Source organism: Pantherophis guttatus, chromosome 6, assembly GCF_059756535.1.
Source record: "Pantherophis guttatus breed Tessera chromosome 6, ASM5975653v1, whole genome shotgun sequence".
NCBI classification, from domain to species: Eukaryota; Metazoa; Chordata; class Lepidosauria; order Squamata; family Colubridae; genus Pantherophis; species Pantherophis guttatus.
In genome coordinates, this window is record NC_142068.1 from 42,320,747 (window position 1) to 42,341,889 (window position 21,143).

General features: G+C 37.4%; 1 protein-coding gene across 18 annotated transcripts in view; it reads left to right on the top strand.

The window, feature by feature from the left end:
* Positions 1 to 20,338, top strand: part of KIF1A (kinesin family member 1A) — a 100,144-nt gene extending 79,806 nt beyond the window's left edge. For 7 of the 18 annotated variants that reach the window (XM_034439686.3, XM_034439693.3, XM_034439691.3 and 4 more), the window contains 12 exons: positions 2,981 to 3,007; positions 8,414 to 8,528; positions 9,179 to 9,312; positions 9,610 to 9,671; positions 9,845 to 9,990; positions 10,223 to 10,435; positions 11,398 to 11,475; positions 11,989 to 12,113; positions 12,242 to 12,388; positions 12,636 to 12,828; positions 13,539 to 13,657; positions 13,951 to 20,338. In XM_034439686.3, coding sequence (XP_034295577.1) covers positions 2,981 to 3,007; positions 8,414 to 8,528; positions 9,179 to 9,312; positions 9,610 to 9,671; positions 9,845 to 9,990; positions 10,223 to 10,435; positions 11,398 to 11,475; positions 11,989 to 12,113; positions 12,242 to 12,388; positions 12,636 to 12,828; positions 13,539 to 13,657; positions 13,951 to 13,993 — 1,402 coding nt within the window. In that variant the 3' untranslated portion in view covers positions 13,994 to 20,338. Of the gene's footprint in view, positions 1 to 2,980; positions 3,008 to 5,359; positions 5,384 to 8,413; positions 8,529 to 9,178; positions 9,313 to 9,609; positions 9,672 to 9,844; positions 9,991 to 10,222; positions 10,436 to 11,397; positions 11,476 to 11,988; positions 12,114 to 12,241; positions 12,389 to 12,635; positions 12,829 to 13,538; positions 13,658 to 13,950 lie in introns of all 18 variants that reach the window. The other 11 variants (XM_034439688.3, XM_034439695.3, XM_034439700.3 and 8 more) reach the window with 3 other exon arrangements.
* The last annotated feature ends 805 nt before the right edge of the window (positions 20,339 to 21,143 follow it).

Sequence of the window (21,143 nt, forward strand, 5' to 3'; positions counted from 1 at the left end):
TTTTTTAAATGTTATCTGGCAGATATAAATGAAGACATTGATAGGGATATTGATATCCTGTATATCCTTGACCATCAATTCCATGTGTTTGATGGTAATATAAAATATATATTCTATTCAAAAGGAATTTTCCCTTCCAAACAAACTAGCAATAAATCAACAGAAGAAAAACAAAACAAAATAAAACAGGAAAATAAAGCCAAATGAAGCACAGCAGTGCTGTTCCTTTTACTGATATTAACCAAGATCTTTAGTTTTGATTAAGTTGAAGAAGATACAATTTATATCAAGATGTTTCCAGATGTCAGCTTTTTCAGTGACAATAATAGCCAACCAATAATAATAATAATAATAATAATAATAATAATAATAATAATAATAATAATAACTTCATTGTCATTGTACTTATATACACAATATACCCATACAACGAAATTCACTTAACACCCAAAGACCAGGTCCAACACACATAACAATCCCCAAACACATTCCCACCCACCACAGATTCCCCGCCCCTAAACCACCCAAACATCCACACAACAGACCAAGTAATGCTGTCCAACAGCTCACTGATGGTGGCCCTTTAGTTCATTGTTGAGTGCAAGAATAGCTCTGGGATAAAAACTATTCAAAAAACGTGTGGTCCGAGTTTTAATTGTTCTATATCTTCTGTCAGAAGGCAACAGTCCAAAAAGATAACAGTCCAATAAACAAAAATAAAAGAAAAAACTTATAGGAAATGTACCTATTATCAAGAACAATGATAATTATTGGAAGCTATTGTTCCTAGGTTTATTTAGTGGTTGCTGTTATTCCTACACTAATCTTGACAGCATACATGCCAAGCAAACTTCTTTTTTACAGGATCCTGGCTTGTCAACATGCAATCATCTGTAAAATCAATGATTAAAACTGATATTAGGAAGTATTCCTAATTTTATGATGGATTTTGCATTGCAGAATGAAAGCAATTGATCCTGGTCATGCAATATTTCTTTCATCCCTGGTTCCTGAGCTTTCTGTCTCAGCCTCCCCTGACCTGGTGCCCTCCAAATGTATTGGAATATAAATCCAGAATTCCTATTCAGCATGCTGGGAATTCCAATTCTATGACTTGTGAAGGAAATCGGGTTGAAAAAGGCCTCTCTATTACATATTCTAGAAGTGGTATTTTTTCTAACATTTTTTCCAAACTGCAGCTCTTGAAACTGCAGGAAACCTGAGTGTGATTGTTTTCAGTATGTTTCAGGATTGATTTACCATTTGGTTTATTTGTAACATTTATTAGCCAAGTGCCCTGTTATGATGCTCAAAGCAGCAGCCTTCATTAAATCCAAAATTTAAATTTCTAAATTCTTATAAACCACAAGAAATCTATTGTTGAGGCTTCTGAGCATTGCCAGAGAAGTAGGAAAGACTAGGAATCACATGCCGATAGGTTTCTGCTGCTCTTTCCTCTTCATGTCTTTTTCTCCTATATGAGCATTATTCTTTGCTGCCTGAATGGATGAAAAGAGAATTGAGGCTGGCATCTTAAAGTTGTCAGCAAGGCTGGCCAGATTTGGCTGAAGGAAAAGAATAACAAAGGGTCTATCTACAAGAGCCTTTCCCAACCTGATGTGTTCCCAATCTGAGACTACAATTGTTGTCATCCCAAGATAGCATTTTTATCTTGGGGCAGTAGGAGTTGTAATCTGATCCCATCTGGATTGTATCAAGTTACAAAGGTGGCATTAGAGCCCCCATTTTCCAGATTTCTCATCTTTTTTAATTTGCATGAATTTTAGGAACTTTCTTCAAATCTTGATAGTACTTAACTAAGATCTTTTTGTTGAGAACTCAACTCATCCACCCACAGGGGCACCTGTTTCAGTTCCCAGCTATCATGTATCACCATGCTATTTTCCCAGTAGGCAGACAATCATCTCTTTAGACTTTATTCACTGTATCCCGATATCATTGAGTAACATGATGCAAGAGAAATTCAGACTAGCTTCATGTTCATAGCATTATAAAAGTCCTCCTTGTGTGTTGGCAAGAAGCCCCTGTAGAGCCATATGGCAGTATTTATAGGAATTATTAGACAAAATGTGATGGTGAATCAGATTGAACGAAATGACACTATGATTAAATTATATGCCTGAATTAGAATGTCTAAAATACTAGAAGGACAGTTTTTCCTTGAGGCAAGCCAGCAACAGCAAAACAAAAAAAAGCAAACCTAGTATGGCTTGAATTTCTAAATGAGGACAGTACTTTTCCTACATGTTCGTTTATAGTCAACGGGTGCATTCTCACAACATGTGGAATAAAATGCCCTGTTGAGAGGCAGACAGATACTGATGTTCCCAATCTTTCTGTGGTCAGATGCAGCTCTTTAAGCAAAGGTTTACCTTGACTTCTAAACCTGAAATGGATTCCATTTTAGAATTGGAGAAACCAGCCTTTGTAACTTAGATCTGTGACAACTTAAAATTCCAGTTTCTCTAGATGGCAGGCATTTCTGATCTAGATGGTATAGTAAACATAAATTCCTCATTAAGAACTACTGGTATGTGCAATTGTAGTAAAATGGTCACTGACATGCACTTGTCAATCTAACTTTAGGACTTCTGCAAACATACCAAAGGCTCTGCCCCTTTCACCTTCACAATGCTGTGGGAGCTTAAATGTGCTTTATGTAGTGATGTACTGACAACAAACTTCATTTGAATTTGAGTGAATTGATTGGATATAAGGCTCTGCAATAAAAGCCCCCAAACTAAGCCTAGACATTTCAGTGTATCTCATTGTTACTCCACTTACTAATTTACAATGTGTTCATCAGGGGCCCTTGAGCTTTCTTTCTACTTGGGATAGAGAGGAGCTGTTGTAGGGCTTAGGCTTTGGAAGACCTGCATGATAAAACTGCTGATGCTACTGCCACCTCCACCACCACTGCCCATTTAAACTAACCATGTGATTGTTTGTGTTTTTGCAGGCAGTTTCTTGATTCGGATATGCCTAGGTATTATTTGTGAGCTTTCCCATATATTTTATTTCCTCTCATGCACCTTTTTCAAAACAGCATTGGGTTAGCAATGCTGTAGACTAAACTTACTTCCACCTACCTGAACACACCAGCTTCTTCCTTTCTTTTTTCTCTTCTGCATCATTGGGCTTCTTTTTGTTCCATTTTGTTCCTTGGTTGTTGCTTTTTGTAGCTTTTCTTTCAAAGGCCAGTGTTTTTCTTATTTCTCTCTCATCCATATATACTCTCTTTGGGGAATGGGGACTGGGAGATAGCTTTTTTTTCCATTTTATTTCCCTCTTTCCTTTTTTTCCCCTCTATCTCTGCCAAAAAATGCTGGCCTAGCCTGTTTATACTGAAACTCCTCCATCTCCTGCTTCTGGCTTTGGCAGTGACACAAAAGAAGTTGAACTGATGCAGGCTTCATGAGATGCTGTGCTCCATGTGACTAGGGGTGAGAGAAGAGATTAGGGTAAACCCAGGATGGTGTGAAAGAGCCATCAATGGGGGTGGGGGTTGGTTAACAGGCTTCCTAGGCAGTCTTCAGTCAGATGTGGGTGCAAAAACTGTTCAGAATGCAGTCTGAAGCAACTGTACGAATTCAGATATCAAATGGATTGCATGACTTGGACTGTGACAATGATTAGATATTAAAGCATCCCAAGGAGCCAATATAATTGCCAACTCTGCATGCTAGGAAGATTGGAATTTACTGAATATAATTCTTTAAATACTGACAATATCCTGCTGGTCTAACTGGCTGCAGTCCCACACATTGGAGAGACACTATGTTAAAGAGGAAAGCTATGCCAGGCCAGAGAACAGGATCAAAAGAGCTAGGTTGTGATGTAAAATGTAAGTAATTCTTCAAACATTTCTCTATTCCCTAACCCCAGTATAATGATTGACTTCTTTTGTTGAAGAATTTAAAATCAAACAAGGAAAGTTAATGTGGGAAATGGAAAGAAAAATTGTCTGGTTGATTTAGTTTAGTCTAATATTTGAATTAGGCCTGTTTGCTCTCTGAAATCTAGATTTGAGACTTAGCATATATTTGTTTTAGAGATGACAGTGATAGAAAATATAATAAATAAGGATAAAATATCAACTTTAGTTGCAAGTCAGTATGTAATTACTGTAACTATGTTCTTAATTTATGAGGTCACTGTAAGAATTACAATTTTATTGCAGTGCCTCCTAATTAATCATTCAGATTTAAAAATTTGGTAGCAAAAGTATCATTAAAGATAATTGGCTAGAAAATACCATGGAAAAATTGGACAAGACAGATGTAGCCACTGTGATTTATGGCTCAATTCACTAAAATTAGAGGCATTTCCTGCCTTGGTGCCAGTATTTTTGTTCCTTCATCTGCAGCTTTCTGCCAATTTGAACTGAGTTTCTGTTGCCTATTCCAGGCACCATGATGGAACTGGTTTCCATTAATGGTTTCTTATGTGGTGTGGGTTTATACAACAAAGTTTACATCAGACTTTCTATGATGGTCATCTGGAAGATGAAGTTGATATGGCTTTTACCTTTTGAAGATTAGAAAGGATTATTTTATAACTATTAGAATGAATATTTCTAATTTAGGACTTCCTTTTTCAGAGCCGTTTGGATTTATTTATTGCTATATTTCTTTTCATCTTTTGCATGGAACATCTTGCTTGTTCCTTCTTGATAAATAGGGCATACTGTAGTTTGACTTGATAAAATAAAGTTGCTGAATACTCCTCAGTACAGTAGCATTGCTCGGTACTGTTAAGAGAAGCTGTATTTTTTTAGGGAAGTACTATAGATTGAAAGGGTTTTTTCCTGTAAATCTTACCTTCATGAAATCATTGTAGCACAGCAAATTTCATGCATTCCAGATGTGCAAAGATTACAACTCCAGGCTGCCAAGTGATTCAGAGAGCTGTAATCCCTACATGTCTTCAAAGCAACAGGTTGGGAGAGACCAAAACCCAATTCTCATACTGGAAATCACAATTCCGATAAGAACCTGGTTAATGAAAATTTCCTTGATTTTTTAATCTACAGATAAAATAGATTTGAAAAAATCTAATTGAATCACCAGGACTATTAGACTTTCACCTAGAAAACAAGAGGGAAATATCCAACACAACAGTCCGGGCTTCCTATTGTATACATGTCCTTCTACTAAGAGATTGAAGAGAGAACAGTATTGTAACTAATTATGGCTGGTCTCTTCAAATCTCCATGCATCCCTGTGTAGCTGCCTCTCTGGGTAGCTTTTCTCAGACACCTATAAACAATGCTTTCTGACATTTTAATTTCTTTGTGTATCTGTATGTGTGTTTGTCTTGGGTTGCCTTCCACTTATAGCATTTCACTTGGAAATGACACTAGGTATTTTTGTCTCACTTTTCTCTCACCCTTGCTTGATCTCTTACTGGTTTCCCTCCTTTTCTCTTCACTTCTACACTCTTCCTGTCCTAAACTTATTTCTTTCCTTTTGGAATTTGTCTTTGACTTGCTCGTGTCTCAGTGAACTTAGCTCTTTTGGTTTTTGCAACACGCAAAATGTCTGTGAAAATGTCTGATGTTTAGAATGGGGTAGTTAATTGTGCATCAACCAATACTCAGATCCTCTTTACCAAGAGTCAGCTGTTGTTCTTAGTAATAGATCTATTGTTAATAAATTATCTTCCAATAGGTGGCTTGGTGTTTCTTATTATTAAAGAGGCTTCTGACTATGTTGATACTGAATGTTGGTGAGCTGTGATAGTGGAATGCCAGAATATTTTTAAAACTTGAGGATGCTCATATGAAAATGAGAGAAAGGGAGGAGAGAGAGAAAAAGGCCCAGTATTTTGATCATGTTTGGAAACATTTCATAATTTCTGAAATGGTCCCTGGTATATAAAAAAAATAAAATTGAACCAAGCATGTTTCACAAGAGAAAAACCATCGTAAGTGAAAATGTGATTGAAAGGGGATAGGTGGAAAATTGGGCATGTGTTCTAATTAGCAGAATTGCTACCTCCTTTGGGTGTTCCAACTTGACCAGAGCAGCTAGTATGCCATGGAATTTATTCTTTATGGAAATCTGGATTTCTGAAGGGGCATAATATTCCATAGCACTATAGGATGCTATGCTTATGGACTGCCTAAATAAGCTAAGTGTTGGCTTGTCCAAGTAATTCAGACAGGAAAGCCTGAAGTACAGATAGTCCTCAACTTACAATCATAACTGAACCCAAAATTTCAGTTGTTAAGTGAGACATTTGTTAAGTGAGTTTTGCCCCATTTTACAACTTTTCTTGCCACAGTTGTTAAGTGAATCACTGCAGTTGATAATTTAATAACCCAGTGTTAAGTGAAGTTGGCCTCCCCATTGACACTGCTTATTAGAAGGTCGCAAAATATAAGCACGTGACTTTAAGACACAGCAACGGTTATAAATATGAACCAGTTGCCAAGCAACTGAATTTTGATGACATGATCATGAGGATGCTGCAATGGTTGTAAGTGTGAAAAATGTTCATAAGTCACATTTCAGTGCTGTTTTAACTGTGAATAGTCACTAAATAAACTGTTGTAAGTCAAGGACTACCTGCATAGTCTGAGTGGGCTCCAACTTTCATATACAAATGTGATGGCTTGTATAATGAAGGTTGCTATAATAAGCAGATATTCAAATATGGAATGAGAAATGAGAGTGACTGTCTTAGCTATAACACCCAGAGTACAGGAATAAGCCAAATTTAAGCAAGCTCACTCTTCTCATTAAAAGTTTGGATTTTAAATTTTCTAGTCACATAAATTCATTTATCATTAATGGCACAGCAAAGTTCTACTGTGTAGAACATATTTTTCATACTAAGGATTACAGGTATAATGGTCCACAATTTTGAAAATTGTTATGTGCAAAAAACAAACAAACAAACATGGTAAATTAGCTGCAAGCACTTTGTAACAAACCCTGCCAAAGTAATACTAAAAATGTTTCTAGCAATGTAGAATTGAAAGCAATGCTGAGCATCCTCACTGTTTCTTTCGTTTTTCTGATTATGCTTGCCAAAAATTAGTATCTCCTTCTAATGGAATAAATATTATTTATTTTAACATATTTGACTGAAGAGATGTGGCCTTGGAGTGCTTTAGGCAATACTTTAAGATGACCAGTTATTTCTATATCAAGGAAGGATCTTTTTCAATTGCTATCTAAATGTATTGCTTCTTCCCCACTTTCTATTTTAGATGGCAACTTAAATTGCATTTTGGATGATCTCTGGTGGGAATGGGATGGGGTTAGTGCATCCATCCTGGCATCGCAGTGGCTGCAGATACCATCAACCATAGGGTTGAAAACAGATAGAAATATACTCTGCTGGTTCTCTTCGTTCCTTTGGGTCTGATAATAGTTGCTGTTGATTGGGAATGAGAGGTCTCACCCTCTATTCCAACTATGTGGGTACCATAGATTTTGGTGCTCTCTCCACACATGTTTAACAGTTACATAAAATCACTGAGTGAGATCATCTGTCACCATCATCTCATCATCATTGGTGAGGGACTATTAATAGGTGATGATGTTCAAATGTACTTCCCTGCTCCTGGAATACTAAGTGATGCTGATGATATCTTGTCCTGGTGCCTGGAGGCTGTGGAACCTCATTCCTTCTTAAGTGAAGCTAGCCCCAACCCTTATGTCCTTCCAGAAAGCCTTCAAAACATGGTGTGTGTGTTTTTTTCATGAGGTCTGAGGATCCCCTGATAGTAGGGAACCCACTGTGGCTACGTCATGGATAGCATTCCGATTCCCCCCCCCCATTTTGATTTTAATAATTGAATTGTTTTAATTCTTTTTATAATATATGTAAATAATCAGTTTCTTTATAGGCTGCCCAGAGCCTCCTTATGTGAAATGGGCAGCTATCTAACAGTTCTAAAATAAGAATGAGTCAATAGATCTCACAATTGCTTAGAATCATTTAGTCAGAAGTATGGATCAGTGGGTGCTATTTCTGTCTGGTATACTCTCAGCTCTAATCCTGTTTATTGTTCAATGTCCCATATTTATGTAACTCTCTTTTCAAGTGCTGCCTTCCTCTTTCCCTGTTTTTTTGTCACCTTCTCTCCTTTCCAAAATCATTTCTATTTATATGGGGCCATTAAAAAAAATTATCATATACCACAAGACCTTCCTTGAGAATTCCCAGTGATGCTTTCACTTTTGCCTTTCAACAAGATATTATATTTCGGGCCAGAGTACTCCAGTATGGCTACATCATTCAGACAGATCTATGTGTGTGGTATGTGTAAGTGTGTGTGTATGCGTGCATTTGTGCATGTATGTGTTTTGTTCCTATTAATAATGTTTTGGAATAATTTATAGTCTTTTATTAACCTGGTATTTTATTTTTTCCACTGCAGGACTTTTTACCAGTTTGAAGCTGCGTGGGATAGCTCCATGCATAACTCTTTGCTCCTGAATCGTGTTACACCTTACAGAGAAAAAATCTACATAACCCTCTCTGCTTATATTGAGGCAAGACATTGTCAGGGCCTTCATAACGCTCTCTGTGCAATTGTCAGATCCACATTGGCATCTGCAAGAATGTGTTTCAAAATTTGTATGATGCCAAGCATAACCTCATGATCCAAGTCCACCTTTTTCTATATGCATATAACCAGGAATATAGAATGATTTGAGATAGTGTTTAATACTTTATTATCAATGATATTCAGCCTTGGCTGATGCTGAGAAAGCTACTGAGGTCAGATCAGACTAGGAACTTTATGAAAGTGAAGCATGTGGCTGAATTCAATATTTCCTCCAAAATCCCATAAAAAAGAAAATAACAAACTTTTGAGGGAATGCAAGAAAATTACACAGATATAGAAATGTAATCACCAGTTTAAGCTTGTTTTTTTTTAAAAAAAAAAAATCACTGTATATGTGAAGGAGCCTGGGGTCAGAGTCAAGAGAGGAATTAACGTGGAGTTGTTACATTCCCATAAACAGTCCAAGTCCTGCCCCTCTTGAATTCAGTTAAAGGTAACTCTTATCTAGCACCAGTTTAGTACTGTCCATTAATTGACTAAAATCTTGTGTATAAATCAACTTAACTGGAATTTAATGTGTGGTCCTGATTCTTCAGGCCTGACAGTATATATAAGATTATGCTCTCATTTCAGATGGAGAACTGCACCCAACCTGCTGTCATCACCAAAGATTTTTGCATGGTCTTTTACTCCAGAGATGCCAAACTCCCTGCTTCTCGATCAATCCGCAATCTTTTTGGAAGTGGAAGCCTTCGAGCTTCAGAAAGGTAAGAAAGGCCAGAAGGCAAGTACATCTTATTAGGATAAAGAATGTACTCCTGATCAACTGACATGGAAGCTGTAGGTGTATTTCTTCGTAGACATTAACTATGTTATGTTCATTGTCTTAACTAAGGGCTGTTAAGCTCCATATAAAACTTTCAGCTTAACATTAAAATTCCCTAAAAAACAGAGTTCGGTCCTCTCATCTTGAAAGATGAGGTGTAGTAAAATGATTCCTTGAATGTACCATAAGAATGGCGTATCTTCTATTAGCTTGTTCTGTTTTTCACTTTCTGCTACAGTAACCGTGTGACTGGGGTCTATGAGCTCAGCCTCTGCCGAGTTGCTGATGCTGGCAGCCCAGGTAAAAAGTTTTGTCTTTATGAAAGGGTCTCCATGAGGTTTTGGGCTTATACTTAAACAAGAGGGATATAGCTTTAGAAGGCAAGACTTAATTGTTGCTATAACTCACAAAATATGAATGTGTTGCATGTGCTTATAGAACACAGCTGTGCTGAATAAAGATTTCCTCTGTAGGTATGCAAAGGAGACGAAGGCGTGTGCTGGACACCTCTGTGGCCTACGTACGAGGAGAAGAGAATTTAGCTGGGTGGCGACCCCGTAGTGATAGTCTCATCTTGGATCATCAGTGGGAACTGGAAAAACTGAGTCTTCTACAAGAAGTAAGACTCTAGCCTGAGGCCTGATAACTGCCAGTTTCACATCAACTTAGTCCTGCCCAACTAATGGGCTAGGTGGCAAGAGTAGATTGATGTAGAGTAAAATATTTAAAATACTCTTTCCCATCCTGGATGCCTTCTAGATGTATGGGTTCCAACTTCCAAATTCTCCACCTGGCATGGCCATTTCTGATAATGGAAGATATCAATAGCAAACTCGCCTTTCTTTCCATAGGTTGAGAAAACAAGACATTATCTGCTCTTGCGTGAGAAGCTGGAGACAACTCAGCGCTTAGGTCTGGATTCCTTGTCCTCAAGCGCCAGTGAAGATTCTGATTCCCGTAGCACATCTTATGTCTCATCTCCAATCTCTGCAGATGGTACCCCAGAAGGGAGGCCTTTACCTCTTGATATTCCTAGTGAGAGACAGAAAGAACTTGCAGTCAAGGTATAGAATATGGAATGTGCCTATCTGCTGGGACGGGGCTGGAAAAGTTGGCTTCATATTTCTTTAAGTCTAGGATCTGATGGGTATTTTTGTACCTGCATTCTGAAGGCATCTGAATATTCTCTGCAAGTTCCAATAGTATTTTTTTTTCCTGAAAGTAACAGTCATTTCTGAATGAAGAAATAACATTTCTTAGCAGGAAAGCTTTCTCAGAAAAGAGCATTAAGAATATCTTTAGATTTCAACAACACAGGTACATGGTGGTAATTTCCAGCAGTGCTAGTTTTTATCATCAGTTATAAATACTTTATTTGTGCTGTTACAAAAAGTATTCCTTCCCCCCACTTCTACAAAGGGTTGAACATTTGCTTGGAGTCCTTATTAATCTTTGCTGCTCTTGGAGAGAGGAGAGAAAGGAGGGAGACATATAGATTGAGAGGCAGACAGAAAGGCAGGAAGACTGTCCATAGGACTAAAAGTTATCCAAACTTGTTCAGCTACAGGTTGTGCTAATTTAATTACTTGTCAAATGGTTTAATGACCATTCAAAGTTTTGACAGTCTTGACAGTCCCTGAAAGAGTGCTTGACAACCTGTAACACTTTTGACTTTTGATTGTTGTAAAACGGTGCCCCAACCCCCATGGTCATGTGAGGCACTTGTCATCTTACATTTACAACCAGTTGCAGCATCCCATGGTCATGTGACTATGATTTGCCATTTTTTGAAAGAAAATGGCAAAAAATGCCCATTGGAGATGCTGGATTTGCTTAATGACCACATGGTTTATTTAATGACAGTGGTGAATCACTTTATGATAGTTATAAATGCAAAATCAAATCAGGTAGTGTGGTGATCCTCTAACACCATCCAATTGTGAAGGTAAATAAAGGATTAGCCATATACTTTTGTTCTTGTCAGAATCAAAACTCATTTTTCTCTTTCTCCATTTTTTTTTTGCAGTGCTTGCGCCTTCTTACACACACTTTTAACAGAGAGTACAGCCATAGCCATGTGTGTGTCAGTGCAAGTGAGAGCAAGGTAAAATACCTTCTGTGCTTTCATACCTATTTATTAGTTTTATTACTCCCCAGATTTTAAAACCTAATCCATTTCAGAATTGACTCCCAGAGTACTGAATAAAGCTAATACATTTAGCTCGGGATACATTGGATTTTGGGGTAAAAAAGGAGTAAAATATAAAATTCTGATAACTGTGAAATGATGGAATCCTGCCAGATTTGAAATGTTCTCATCCTGAACTTCTACTTTGTACAGTAGAAGAAACTACTTCTACTTCTTGGAACAAATTACAAGTTGCCCTAGGGGGCTTATTCTAACTTCATTCTGATGTCCTAAACTTTTCTCTTTTACTACATGTACTCCCTTTAGAAGAATAAATGATAACTGAGCATAATTTGTAGATATTAGGGTGCCTGTTTTCTGAGAAGGTCCTGAATATATAGTTGCAAAAGTGCTGAAACATGCAACCAAGATTTGGAGATATTTGTTTTCAGACAAGCATATCCAGTGACAGATTCTTTTTATACCCAGCTATCTGAAATGTCAGTGACTCTGCTGAGAGACCCATCCATGTCAGGCCTTGGTAGTGCAACTTTGACCCCCTCCTCAACCTGTCCATCCCTGATCGAAGGCCATTATAGTGCTACAGAAGTCAGGTAAGAAAGGTGGCAAGGCTAAAAATGTCAGGGTTGTTTTTGTATCAAAGGTACATAGTTTTACTATGAAAAATAAACACCATTGGTCAAAATGTAATTGAAGTTATAAATCTGCTTTTTCTCTGCAGAGCTCTCCAGCTCCCTTCCAGAGTAGAAAGTCCTGAAATTGAGCTCACCATCGAAGGAGAGAAGAAGAAATCCCCTGTTTGCGGGCCTGAGGATGATAAGGAAATCCAGCGCCTATTGGTTCCTGATATTCAAGAGATTCGGGTCAGGTAAAAACTATGGGCAAGTGGAACAATTAGCAACTTGGCCAAAACTGTGAATTTTATTCCAATCATTATGAGCTGGATCAGATTATCAGAGGAATCATCTCATTCCAATTATATTGACCCATCCCAACCATCAGTCTTCCAGTTGTGCCAGGGACCACAAAATTGCTCCATAGGGTTGATTGTTGAGCACACACTGTGAAGTTTGTATGTAATTACTAAGTGGGATGCCAATGTGTCTCCTCTACAGCCCTATTGTCTCCAGAAAAGGCTACCTACACTTTCTGGAACCCCATACAAATGGGTGGGTGAAGCGTTATGTGGTTGTGAGGCGCCCCTATGTCTACATCTACAACAACGACAAAGATTCTGTGGAGAGAGCAGTCCTCAATCTCTCATCAGCTCAGGTGGAATACAGTGAAGACCAGCAGGCAATGCTAAAAGTAAGAGCAAACTTTGTTCAAATAAGTATCCCCACTTTCTTTACTTCATTTTCTAGGAAATATTATAGTAGGGCTGTTTTTGGCATCACTGTAAATAGGAACTAAGTTTAAGGCAGAAAATCACTATGGCCAATGTGATTATTTAGACTATCAGATAAACATACTGCTAAAGTGATAGCAACCACTTTAAGAGCCAGTTTGGCCTAGTGGTTAAGGCACCAGGTTAGAAAGCAGGAGACTGTGAGTTTTAATCCTGCTTTAGCCATGAAAGCTGATTGGGTGACCTTCGGCTAGGCATTTTTTTAGTCCAACTCCTGTCACAGGGTAGTTGTTGTAGGGAAAATAAGAGGAGGAAGTGTGTTGGATATGTTCACTGCCTTAAGTTATTTATAAAATTTATATTTATAATAAATATATCGATAAATAATTTGATGAATTGATTTTTTTGGCATTAGAACAAATGACAAAACCCATTCTGATTAATGTAGGTTGCAAGTTCCATATTAGCAAAATAACACGTGCAGCAAATATTTCAGAACCAGGACTGTTGCAATATGGATTGTTAAGACTGTATGCATGGAAAATATGGATCTGGGTTCACATGGCTTGACTTCTGTAACTTGTAGACATTATAGTTGCAGTCACTATATACTGCAGTCATCTTGTTCTTCTATGAATGAGTCTAACTAACAACTTTTTACTTGGTTTAGACCCCTAACACTTTTGCAGTGTGCACTGAACATCGTGGAATTCTGCTACAAGCAAGCAATGATAAGGACATGCATGATTGGCTGTATGCATTTAACCCTCTCCTGGCTGGATCAATAAGGTAACTGAATGCCTTAAAGGACTCCTCTTTAGAATGACTTTCCAAAGATGTCTTTTGTCTTGCACAAACTGCTCCCATTAGGCTTGCTGGATAGCTGGTATAAAATGATGGAAGGAAATAATTGAAAAGGGTTCTTCTAGAAGAAGAGTAAACTAGTTTCCTTTATACTACTGTTACAGATGTGCAATCTCTGATTCAGTTGAGATTCCTGCACCTGGGTGGAAGTCTGAAGCGTAATTCCTCTTTTTTTCTCTCAAGCCTTTACATTTGTTCTATTTTGGCTTCTCCAACAGATCCAAATTATCAAGACGAACAACAACCCAGGCAAGAATTTAACTTAATAGAGCTGCCCACCTCAAAAAATCCAGAAAAGTGAAATAATGGGTGCTGTTGGAAGATCCCCATCTGAAAATTGGAATTTTCCTGTCATTCATCTCCTCAGATGCCTGTGCCACAGAATGATCCATCATGAGTTACAGCTTCATTGGGCAAACTCATTTCCCTTGTGTAATTTTAAAAGGGTAGTATTCCCTGGAATTCTTGCACATATGTGATCTTCCACTCTTCTCTTTATTGGGTGGCTTATGACTACTAACAAAGCAAGAGCTTTTTTCTTTCCTTCTGTTTTTTTTTATTCCTAAATAAATTGTTGAATTTAAAGAGATAGGAATTTGCAAGAGTGAACATTAATGCTATTTAAAGAGATAAGTGATAGAATTATGTGCTGCTAATTCATTACTTACTGCTGACCTTTTACAAATTACTTGATAGAGAAAGAGTAGTATGAGATTATATTTATAAAGTATTTATTTCTATTTACTTCACTGAAAATAATATGCATTCTGTTAATCATGTGTTTTGGGGTCTCCCCTAATTTATGCATATTCCTGATGCTGGACTGCATTTTTGGTAAAGGAAGAGATATCCAAAGGAGCCAGGGAAGTGATGCAAGAAGAATCCATCTCTGTTTTATGTGGCTATCTTTTTTTTCTTTTCAAGCTGCATTTATTGTCTGGACATTCCTTTCCAGTGTGTTTCATTAACAACATTCTCCCCGTCCTTAACCGCTCCCCTCCACTAACACGCAGGTTTTGTTTTTTAAATGCTTTGACTGAAAGCAAAGGAATAGCAACAGAAAATAGGGGAAGCAGGGGTTTCTCCCCTTTATCTGCTTTTTTTCTTGTTGGATGGCTTACATTTTTCCATTGGATAAAATGAAGTTGTAAATACATACAAGAGCATAAGCAGTGACTCGCTGGATTGGACCGCTGGCCAATCTAGTCCAGCAGCTTGTTCTCACAGTGGCCAACCAACTGCACAAGGAACCCCACTAGTCTCTCAGCAGATGGCCTTCAGAGGCAGTCACCCTGCTATAAAGGCTAATAGCCACCAATCCCCACTATTTCTATGAATTGGTCCAACCCTTTTTTGAAGCCAGTCAAGCTGGTAGCCAGTACCACATATTCCAAGCAGAATAATTTGTGAAGGAAAAGTTCAAGCAGGTCCCCTTCCCAAGTATTCTTTTGCTCCAAGAATATTGCTTTTCATTAATTAAAAAAGAGCCCATGAAGAGGGAAGTATAGCAAGCGCTGGCCTTGTCTTAATAAGGATGAACAGCTGGCACTAAACATGTGCTGTTCCTAAAAAGAAAATGCTGGTGGGAGAGCTGCTTAATCCTTTCCTTGTTGCCAAATATTATTCATGGCATGGAAGAGTTTTTCTCTACCCTATTGCCCTTTCAGTGAGTTTGGGCTGTAGTTCCCAGATTTCCCTGTCAACATGGTTATAGTAGCTCTACATGTGTGGAAGATACCAGATGAAAGAAAGCTAGCAGGACTGGGAGAAGTTGGAATGCTTCTCATTAGCGATGTCATAGATAATATTTAATTATGGTGTAATATAGCCATTTGAAAGACTATGGCTGCACTCTTTGAGAAGGAAGGGTGAACAGAAGGTGATATACACAGTGCAAACTCAAGAGATGGTATCTAGTCTTCCCACAGCAAAGAAAGAACTACTATTTGTTGGTTGCACTTAAAACTGATTGTCTGAAAAAGATTGTTGTTTTCTTTTCTGAGAAAAGTAGATTTAGAGAATTCAGTGGGAATATAGCAAAGATGAATGGTATCTTTATGCCTTTCTGTCACTATAGGAAGTGAAGCTGTTAAAAATCTCCTTCAAAATATACTTGTTATATCACTGTTTTTTTTTCTTTTTCAAGTGTTAGAATTCCAAGTGGAATGGACCAATTGGAAAATGAAGCTGACCAAAGCACAGACACTGAAAAATAAATAAATCCCTAGCACTAAGTAGTTGAGGAAGATATTTTCATTTTTATTAAATTTTTAGAGTAATCTTAAAAGCAAAAGTGCTTTATCTCAGAGTTCTTGTTTTTGGTGATTTTTTTTTTTAATAAAATGGGTATCTATGTAAGCCAACCTTTGGCAAGCCTCTGAAGATGCCCAGCCCTTCTAATGTATGTTCTTAGGAATGTGGCATATTTCACTAATAGTGAATCTTGATTTGCACAGCATGGATACACTTTGGTTTCATTGTCTCCCACTTTTTTGTTGCATCCATTGGTCCTCTGTGTGATGCCCAGATGAAAGTTTGTTTAAGGATATAGTTTGAATTTCATGTGCATGTGATGTGAGATGTGTGAATATAAAGGCAAGAATGTCACAATCCCTTCAGCATAGATTCAGTGGATTGGCAAAAGTGTCCCAGAGGTACAAAAATACATGTTTCAGCAGGAATAACTCCAGAATCCTTTTATGATGTTGTTGTCTCTGGCTGGAAGATACTTGCTGGGTTCACAGATTATCAAGCCAATTGCTTCTTGTTTAGCTTACATTGTTGTATGAATCCAGAAAATGTGGATCATTGATGTTTTATGATTTGGTGTGTTGTATAAATTAGTTAACTGTGATTTATTCTGTAAACCATGACTTAATGGTGTTTGAACACAGCCACTATATAATTGTGAGATTTTCTACATATTTCCTTCTGATTAACTCTCTTTAAGATAGCATTTCTTTCTTTCAAGAAACTCCATTCTTAAACATCTATAGCAGTGGTCCCCAACCCCCGGTCCGCGAACCGGTGCCGGGCCGTGGAGTACCTGGCACCGGGCCGCGCAGCGGCCGGGGGACATGAACGCTGCAGCGCAAAGGCTCCTGGGCCGTGCGCAAAAGCTCCTGGGCCGTGCGCAATGGGCCGTGCGCAAAAGCTCCTGGGCTGTGCCCCCACCCCTGCGCGCGCTCAGCGGGCCGCGGCGATAAAAAGGTTGGGGACCACTGATCTATAGGACAAAGCCTAGTAGATCCAATCTCTTACTGATCTGGAGCCAAAATTGAGAATCATGGACCCCTCGACATTACTGAACTGCAGTTACCAGCTGCTGCCTGAAGCATAGATAATGATGAAAGATGCTGGAAGCTGTAGTTCAGCAAATCTATGAGGAATCCAGGTTTCCATTCTTTTACCTAATGTAAACACTTGTCTTGCTCAAGAATTATTCTTAGCACTAGTTCTTAATTCTGATCAGTTAAACACTTATTAAGTTGGGACAACTGTTTGGGCAGAATGTGTTACCCTAATTTAAATGCACAAGAAAGGTATTTTCACTGCCCATTCAGTGAGAATATTTAAGATTGTCAATTGACACTTTTGAGATTGACACTTGAGAGATTGACACTTTTATTTACTTTAATCTTCATTATTTAATCTTTGTGTTTGCAAAATAGCAAAGAATTATAATCATGACTTTAAAAAACAGCCTTGATAGGCAGTTTTATTCATTTCAGCTTTCCAGCCTGAAGCTGCTTCCAGACAATTGTGTTTACAGTAAAATTGTGTATGTCTTGTTCATTCACATTTAATGAGGAATTAACACCACAAAGTCATCCTCCAATAACCCTTGCTTTTCGAGTGGTGGTCCTGCCTTTTTTTAAAAAACTGAAGAAAAGCACACTTTAGGGAAAGGAATAAATAAGCAGTAACATCTATTTGAAGCTGTGCTGGCTGGGAAAACTATCTAAATTAGGACAGTTAGGAAGATTTGTCACTGAGGTAGGAGATTGGCATTTGGGAATGCCTTTCATTTTTGTATTCCTTGCCATGAATTTCTCACTGCAAGACCAATTCATTTTTTACAGTGCAGTTCCTTTTCTCAAAATGGTTTGTCATTTAACCCTTGTCATTCATTTAGTTATTCTTTAAAAAAAACCAAGGCAGATTACTGCATGTTTGATTTAAAATAGTTTCCAATGTTTTCCTTTACACAGATACATTATCAGCAACTGTTTTGGGTAGCACCATATAAGTCAAGGACTAGCATTGTAATGCTTGTGGGCACCAGAAGACATGACCTTTGTATCATCCAGAATACTTCAAAATTAAATGTTTTTCTTTTTTAAAAAATAAAATGACTGAAAACATACTATGAAGTTTGGGGTAAATGTGCCAAAATTTGGTGAACAAATTAACCTTCTGCTATTAGATTTGAAGAATTTTTAATTTGGTATCCATGCCAAGTATCACCTAACATTCTCTAAGCTACAGATTGGTACAAATTAAACTAATTATTTAATTAGACCAAATAAAACCTAATTCATAAACAGCAAATGAGCTCTGTTGAAATTTAGGTTTCCTAAGATCTCTAGCTGCTGGAAGCCAACTCGAGGAAAACATCTGAATTTGGGCATACATCCTCTGAGAAACAACCACACTTAGTACAACCTGCAAATGATTTCTAGTTAGCAAGTTCGACAATGTCCAATGGGGCTTTGTCCTGGGTAAGTGTGCAAAAGACTGCAGGCTTAGTCATTTTAAAGTAATGCACTCTTTTAAATAAAGGAGAAACTTACAGAAGTTAGGAAAGTTTGTTTTTTTTGAGCATATATTCTGTATCAAAATTTCCCTAAGTGGCACCCTCTGTGAATACTATATTGCACTATAGAGCCGATATTATTCCCATCCAGCACAATTCATGAGATGCAAAAATCAAAAGGATCAGAATATCTTTATTACTGAGACAAAATCAGATATCTGAAAAGTCTTTTAGTTCCTTGTACAAATCAGAAATTGTCAGATATTTCATTATAACAACAATGAATGAAGTAGTTAGGTTCTTGCTTGTATATATTTAGCTCTCCAAATTAAGCAGTCAATAAATATGTACTATCAACTGCACTGGAACTGAAAAAGAAAAAATGCTCGAGTGGATTGTGGACAGATTAATAGTAGAGCATGCCTTAGGTCAGCCAACCTGAAGAGCATGTCCTTCTATGGTGTGATGGTGGGTCAAAGCTTGATCTCATGCTTTATTTCATGTTTCTTGGGCCAGCAAACCTACAAAGAACATGAGAGTTTTGAGTTAAGAGATGACCCAAAGCCCTTAGATCAGCAGAAATATTTTGATCAGAATGTAAAAATCGATAAAAATGACTTGGTGAATTCTGATCTCAGCAAATTGACTGTAACTTATCATATATCAAGCAAGATGCAGCTTTCTGCTAGAGTGAATATCCTCAAATGATTGTTATTTATAACAGGGTAGTGAAGACCCAATCACGAGCACATCATTCTTCTTGGCCTCTGTATTACTGAGGGTGCTGCTTCATTCATTGCTGAAAAAAAATTAAGCTGCTAAGAAATACTATCCAGACTTCAACTGAAATAGATGAATCTCTGTTGACTTATTCTTTTGACTTTGTTTGAATGTAAATTTTTAAAATGTTTTTGCAAAGTACTTAGTTCCAGTAACAGCAAGGACTTGGTTGAAAAGAAAATTATTATTTTCCCCGCTACTATGTTAATATTTTGGGAGTCTTATCAATAGGAAACTTCTTAACATGAAATGCAACAGGGTAAATTTTCAACTCTGCTTTCTCATAGTCCCACATCTTACGTAGCAATCTCAAGAGGGAAATTAGTTAGTATAACATGATGTAATAGAACAACACTATGGTATTGTACTAACTCACACATTTCCATAAAATATACACATTAGAGGTTGATGTTTATTTACTGGGTGGCACAGTTTTCTGTTTCTTCAGCTGCACACACTAAATTAAGGGAGACATTTATCCCATACAGAAGTTCTTTTTATCACCTTCCAGTAGATTAATCTAGCATGAGAGACTTGAATATTATCATAAAGCAACAGAAATGAAAGGAACATAATTAGCCAAGAATAACAAATACCGTAAGGAAATTGCATACCTCTGGTAACCTGCAGCTATAACACAAGACATTTAACTGTTTAATATGCTATTACTGTCTCTTTTTCTGTCGTGTATTCAATTGCATATACAGTACGGAGGATTTCTAACATTCATAAGCTGAGATACAGTATCAAGATCTTTCTGTATAAGAGGTTATAGTTATTTTAATTTTTCTTATTTTGCCTGTGCTTCCATTATCTAGTTTGTCTACATGAGTTCTTCCTGTGATGCCATCTCCAAATGCTGGGAGACTATTTCTCTTGCTTTGTACAGTATATATGTGATTGCTGTGGGAACACCCTTTACCACTGTATAAATAACAATACTGAAGTAATGAGTCTAGTTTTCTTGATGTCTTAAATTTATGAGTGTTGGAAATTAGGGTCTTAAACTGTTTGTGTACACTTCAGGCACTGTTCAGTTAAAGAAATAAATGTGGCATTTATGCAAAGGCTAGGCTGTGTTTTTGACTGTTTTCTTAATCAAAAGTTGCTATATCATAAAAATTATTTGAACATCGGAAGTAACCAGAAATAAACATATGCTGCAAAATAATCCCTTCAATTTAAAAGGAAAATCTTCATGGAATGGTTAACACTGTGTTCAAATGATACAGTAAATCATACCGTGGTTTGAAATAGTATGCTGTCCAAAGCCTGAATAGTCTAGATTGTGGCCACATCTCTCCAAATTGACATAATTGATTCAGATTACATAGCAATTGATTACGCCTCCACATATAATCTTAATTTGGTTTGGTTAATTCTTCGTTTCTCCAATCCTCAATTCTAGCAGCAGAAGCAACAGCAAAAATCCATTCCCACAGCAGGATTTCTGCAAATTCTTTTTCAGTTTCCATCTACAGCCATACAGGGTTTTTTTTCCTGCCATATGATAGGGTTGAGGAAAGGTTAGCTTTCCATAATTGAGCTAAAGAACCTATCACAACTAGGTGCACTATACACAGAAAAGTGCTGGATACAGATAGCTTGCTACAGACTGGAAGTAAACTATAATTTCCATAAATTTCTCCTAACCATTTTAAGAGTTCATCACATCATAGTAGCAAAAATCTGTAGGTAATGTAATTAAGATGCTGAAATAGAATTACACCTTAGTGTTATCCAAATTCTGTCTAAGTAAACATTTTAAAAAATCTTAGCAAACGGTTTCCAGGGATGGTCTGGCCCCCTGCCTTATTCTTTCAACTTGCTGCTCTCAATCGCCCATACTGTCACTTTGTTAAAACTATGGTTATC